The following is a 6,476-nucleotide window of genomic DNA, read 5'->3' on the forward strand; positions in this document are numbered from 1 at the left end:
GGTGTGTTGTGGTGCGGCGTCTCCCGGCAGCCTGCTGCAATTCTCCATCCAACTGCAGTGAACATGGCTGCGCGGCATCAAATGACGCTGCGTTGCCATGACAACGGGATGCTACGTTATGTCATGACGCAACCATGTTCACTGCAGTTGGAGGGGGAATTGCAGGAGAACACCGGAGAATGCCGGAGACGCCACCGTTCCCCGCCGCCACCCGGAGATTGACAGGCTAAGCCCGTAGCCCGGAGCTAAGTGCCCGAAACCCGGAGTCTCCAGGACCCGGAGAGGTGGCAACCCTGCATGCAATATGTTTCTGCTTTATTTGCATACATCTCATGTAGTATGTTTGTAATGCTGGATTTTGGTCTATTAAAAAAAGCTCTCACAGAGATACAGGCGAATGAGAAATGACAAATGTCACACATAATAAACCCATCAAACAAGGGCAAATGAATAAAGTAAAATAATTACAGATATGTGTAGGGTCCTTTTTGCAGTAGTTCTGGTTTGCTACCATTTAGTATATCCTGAGGATTTAGGACATGATAAATCCAAAATTGCCTGTAGACAGGACTTCTTGTTTTAACCCAAGTTTCATAGGCAATTGTTCCATCTTCAATTACTGCTTCCTATTGAAAAACAAAAAAAAAGAGTGGTTAGTCCTGATTTTGGGCTCAGCCTTCGTCCTTCCTCTTAGCCCTATCTTTTACCTCAGCCCTGCTCCCAACCAGGGCTGCAAACAGAATTTTGGGGGCCAGGACACTCTTGAAGAATGGGGCCCTTGCAAATGTTAAGACAATCACATTCAGTCTACATTGTTCGTCATTTGTCTTTGTTCCCCCCCCTCCTCGTCTTAGTGTCTTTCTCTCTCACACTCTTTATGTAATTTCATCTTTCCCCTTCTGTATCTCTGTTCTTCCCTTTTCCCATGTATCTCTTCTTTCCCCCACATGTTTCTCTCCTCTCCCCCTGCATGCTTTTCTCTCTTCTCCCCCAAGCATATCTCTCTTCTCTCCCCCTGTATGTCTCTCTCCTCTCCCCCCCAGCATGTCTTTCTCTCTTCTCCCCCCAAGTATTTATCTCTTCTCTCCCCCCGTATGTCTCTATCCTCTCCCACCGTATGTCTCTCTCCTCTCCCCCCAGCATGTCTCTCTCCTCTCCTCTCCCCCCAGCATGTCTCACTAAACTCCCCCCAGCATGTCTCTCCTCTCCCCCAGCATGTCTCTCTCCTCTCCCATCCAGAATTTATCCCTCCTCTCTCCCCAGCATGTCTCTTTTCTCTCCCCTTTATTTAATCCCCCTCTATTTTCCCCTATATCATCTTATCTCTAATAATCTGTTTCTTTTTCCAGCATCTTTTTCTCTTTTCCTTTCCTTTCTCACTCTTTCCTCTTCATGGCTTGCTGGTTTCTTCCCCTCATGTCTTTCTCTCTTCTCTCCCCCTGTCTTTCTTTCCTCTATTATGTATTTCTCTCTTGTACTTTATTTTCTTTGTTTTTCTCTCTTCCTTTCTTTCTTCCGTTTCTGTTTTTTACCCCGATGATTTAACTCTTTCCTCTCACATTTTCCACACGGTCTCTCCGTTCCAGCCCCATGCTGCTCTACTTGAGCCCTGCCCCCTGATCTATGCGCCGCCCACCTACAAAGTGTCTGCCGATGACAGGGATTTCCCCTCTGTGATCTTCCTGCTGCATCTCGGGGTCCCACTGCAGGGAGTTAATATGCGGGCAGGAAGCCTGGCCCCTAAACACACTGGGCTGGGACAGCAGTCCTGGCTGCCCCTCCCCACCCCCCGATGGCGGCCCTGCTCCCACTCACTGCTCCGAATCTTCTTATTGCTCACAGAGTACCAAACTACCTCCTAACTCATCTCTGAAGCTGCCACACAGGTCTAATCCAGTTTCCAAACATTAGGTTTAACCTTCTTGCAGCACTCAGGAGGGGGCTTTAGTGAGGCAATGTGTGCTACAATGGTCAAGAAAGGTATGGTGTCAGAGCTAGCAATAAACTGGGACCAGAATCAATAATGTCATATAGCTTGGGCAAGTCCTCCCAATTTAAACAGAGGAAATGTTTCTATTCTGAAATGTAATACACAGTACAATCTCAAACCCCTAGGGTTAATCTTGCAGATCAGTATGTTAAAAGAAGAATAAGTTAGTGTGCCTCATTTTGTTGTTGGAGGAAGATAATTGTAATGCTTTCATGAGAATTGGTGAAGAGCCCGGACAAACAGGCCACGGAGAGCACAGGTCGAGAGCAAAAAATGGAAACCAGATTGAAATGCCAGTAAAAAAGGTAGGTTTATTCTTTAACAGGAATCATCCACAACATAGGAGTTGTACACAGACAGTTCTCTTATGCGTTTCGTGCTCCAGGCGCTTTATCAAAGAGTAACTAACCTTAGAGATATATATACTATACATGTGTTCAAGAACTACCCGGCACACCTCCACAGTAACTCCCAAACCAATGAGAGCCTCCGGTAGCCAAAACCCAGGTGATCACAATCTGCAGAAGACTGCAGAAGACTGCAGAAGGAGAGACGGACACTCCCCCAACACATAATAGACACATAAAACTACAAAGAAGTTTTCATTAAAAAATAACCACTAAGTAATTATAAGAATTTAAACTCAAAATGGTAACTCACTTTAGAGACTGAGTTCCACCATTAGGATTGATAAAAAAAGAAAAAAAGACGGTGTATAATCAGCGCTAAAATAAAAAATGATGTGAAACCCTAAACTAGGTAAGGCTAGGCCACCTAGTGAATACTGATTGCACAATCAGATAACAGGTAACACAAGAAAAAAAGGAAAACCGGCACCTTACAAGTCCAAATAGATGAATGGAATATCCAAACAATACGTGGAAAGTCCCAATAATGTCCTCTTAGATAAGGGAAATGAAGGTAATGGAATGCAGCTCCCACCGTGCATATGTGGCGCTGCATTCCATTACCTTCATTTCCCTTATCTAAGAGGACATTATTGGGACTTTCCACGTATTGTTTGGATATTCCATTCATCTATTTGGACTTGTAAGGCGCTGGTTTAACCATTAGGATTGATGCAGATGTTAACTGCGTAATTAAAGCTCTCATGTTTTATTGTTCGAATTAAATGGAATGAGACAGGCCCACTTAATTTTGTGCTCATGGCCACTTATGGTGTAGTTACGCCACTGAGAAGCGATCAGAGCTAAAAATTGGAAATGTGCAATTTAATGGACTTTTGTATGGCTATATGACTGAATAAAAAGAGGCTAAAAATACAGTACTGCCAACAGAAATCTTTGGGATAAATGCAAAGAACGACCATGAGCACTTACATGAGTTGTTCATGAGTTTTTACCTTCGCCCTCCTCTTATATTGTACTGTGGAGCTGTGCAGCAGATTGTAGCTGGGACATGCAGATTAACTTGACTGGGTGAATGGGCTACTTAGCATGCGGAGGAAAGATGAGACGATCTGTGAATATGGGCTTTGAGGGAAGTAGAACATAAGATGGGCACTAGAGTAGCAAAAGGCAGAGCTAGGTCCTACTGTATTGACTACAAAAGCCCTGGTGCTTCTTGATTCACTGTCAAATGTCTCTTGCAGCTGAGACAGATATCATATTTGTCTCAGCAAACTAAAAAACTAGTGCATACTTCACAATTGACTGTATATATATTTTATTATGTAAGCATGTAGCAATGCCAGAACTCTGTATTAATGCAACACTATGCATGTCTTTCATTGCATTGTTTGTAACATACTTCAATGTAAGCACACAATATCTCCTGCTGTATGTATTTATTTTACTTACAGTATTTTCCATACACATATTTGATCAGCTATATGGTACTGTTAAGGGTTTGCTTATGCTTTAAGATTTATTTAACTCTCTAGCCTAAAGCGATTTTGTACAGTATGTGTGTATTTTTATTTTACATTATCAAATGAATAGGAAATTCCTTCATAATGTCACCAACCTTTTGTGAAAAAGAATGCAAAATAATGAATGAAAATTGTAGAAGTACAGTAGTACAACTAGCAAATGCGTTCTCTGCTACTTATAATTGTACGTTTCACAGTTAAGGTTTCTGGCCTTAGAGTTCAAAACTATTAAAAATATTTAAAATTATTACACAATTATGAAAAGGGAGCAAACCTTTTTCATGGCTAAGTGCTTTCATTTTTTGGGGAACTCCAAATGATGTAAGCGGTGTATCAAGACTAGTTTTTGGAATAGGAATTGAAAGTGCATTGTGTCCAAAAAACGATTACTCTACTTAGCTAAAATCATTAGCAACATATGTTGGTTTGTCAGTATTCATTTTCTTAAATTTGGGACATATTCTTGTTCTTTGCATTGTGTGCACCATTTTCAGTAGTGTTTTGAGCAAGTACTCTTTCTATACTCGCTATACTGAATAAACAAAGGTGGGTGCGCCAAATGCTGTTCAGGGTCTTTTAATATTGTATTGTAGGTCCTGATGGAACCAAAACACGTTGGAATGACCACTTAAATCAATAAAGAAACCTTTTACTATCTAAAGGAGTGCTCGCTGCCTTTCTGTTTTTGCTGTGTGTCATGTTCATACATATGAATGCACTAATAATTGTTTGTGTATAATTGCATTTGTCTTTTATGCCAAGAAAAACTTGACGGACAATTTTGACACACCAGTGGTGTACGTGACATATTATTTACATACTGTATGTGCGACTTGAATAACATCTAAACTCCAACTTTAACTTCATCCCTTAGCAATATTTTATTCTTTGAAAAAAGAAAGTGATGGACAAAGTGCACAACAAAATAGTTTTTTTTTGATTGACGCACTGACACAATAACGCTATCCCCATGAGCGCTTTTATTACAAAATTACTTACAGTATACAGTATACAGTAGCGACACTTTATACATACAGTAGCCCTCTTTGTTACTATGTTGCTAATTTAGTATAATTCTATGGCATACAATCCGCACCATATGTATCAAAGGACAAAATCCTATTGAGACCAACATATTTTTATTTTTATTGATACACCTGGGGCAGATTGTTGTGCCCCAGAATTGCACCACTTTTGTCTTGATACATAACCCCAGAAAAAATGGAAAAAGAAGGGAACTTGTCAGGTTGTCAATATTTGGCTAATACATTATTTTTTTTTTAGTAAAATCCAACAATTCTACTTTTTCTGATGTAATGGAGAGCAGCAAGTCGGACCTAGGGTTAGGAGCACCAGTATTAATGTAACACCTTTTTTTTGCATAAATACAGTAGAGTGCTACAATACAACTGTATTTTCTTGTTTTGGTAAATAACCCCCCATGGTTTTACTGTACATAAATTATTTTCCATAATAGAAACATATCAGGGACTTTCACAATATAGTGAGTGATCAGAGTGGAAAAGATAAAGTAAATGCTATTTGGACAAATAAGAATAATGATAATAATACAAGTGGACAGCGAAACTGATGCTACAGCTTTCAATGTATATTTTAGAGGTTGAGAGTTGTCTGAATCTAAGCTAATTTGACAATAATATATATCACATTATTTGTTACAACAGAACTAGCAGACTAATACACAAGGATAACCATGGAATCTTACATAGGTCATTGAAACAAACATATCGCATTGTATTTATACTGTAGAGCACTGCATTTTCATGTACGCTTCAGTGAAAGCTGCTTCAGTGACAGCTAGCTACATTGTTAATGTTATGTAACTGTGTTATTGTTAAACTATAAGTTTTGTTTGGTTTTAACTTTTTTTATCATTGTATTTTCACATCATAAAATGTATTTATTCATCAAATAAAGCAAACTCCCTCCATGGCTGCGTAGGAACCAGCAACAGATATTTAAATCAAGACTAAACATAAAGTCATGTTTTTAAAGTTGGTACACTTAAGAATTAACCATAATAAAACGATAGAAAGGAATAAAGCCCACAGATGAAAAGGATTTTCAGTAAATGCATATTATTTAATTTATTTAATACAGGTACCTTATTTATTTTGTCCCCAATGATCTTATCTCCCACAGGTATTAGGATTCCCCCAAGAATAGCCAACAATCCTCCAATGACAGATCCAGCTATTAACCAGCATTGTGTATTGCAGCACATAGTACTTCTTCTTGTGACAAATCTAAACCGTATTGTGAGACCAGTTTAAAGACTTCAGTTTCTTTTATAGCCACGTATGAGCCTTGGTTGATAATGCTAATATTGCTGTTAACTGTACTGATAAAAGAAGAAAAAGCCTGACCATCATTAAAGATCAAAGTACAAGATACAGTACAACAGGGTAAAGATAAGATAATGTCACGCAAACAGTGCAGCATGCTACATAGCATGTCCTGTAATTACATCTTTGCTAAGAATATCGACTGCGGGGATATTTGTGAAACAATTATATTATTATAAAGGAGAGAAGCGCACACCTCATAGTAGAGTACTATCTTCTTTACTTGGCA

The 6,476-nt window shown here is 39.4% G+C and overlaps 1 protein-coding gene across 2 annotated transcripts in view; it reads right to left on the reverse strand.

Annotated features, from left to right (window-relative positions):
• Positions 1-6,177, reverse strand: part of CD36 (CD36 molecule (CD36 blood group)) — a 55,006-nt gene extending 48,829 nt beyond the window's left edge. The window contains exons 1-2 of one of the 2 annotated variants that reach the window (XR_012801605.1): positions 6,007-6,177; positions 469-626 (exon numbers count right to left, since the gene is read on the reverse strand). Coding sequence is in view for 1 of the 2 variants with exons in the window: in XM_075599586.1 (XP_075455701.1) it covers positions 469-626; positions 6,007-6,126 (278 nt within the window). In the remaining variant the exon portion in view is untranslated. The remainder of the gene's footprint in view (positions 1-468; positions 627-6,006) is intronic. The other variant, XM_075599586.1, reaches the window with a different exon arrangement.
• Between the last annotated feature and the right edge of the window lie 299 nt (positions 6,178-6,476).

Source organism: Ascaphus truei, chromosome 5 (genome assembly GCF_040206685.1).
Source record: "Ascaphus truei isolate aAscTru1 chromosome 5, aAscTru1.hap1, whole genome shotgun sequence".
NCBI lineage: Eukaryota > Metazoa > Chordata > Amphibia > Anura > Ascaphidae > Ascaphus > Ascaphus truei.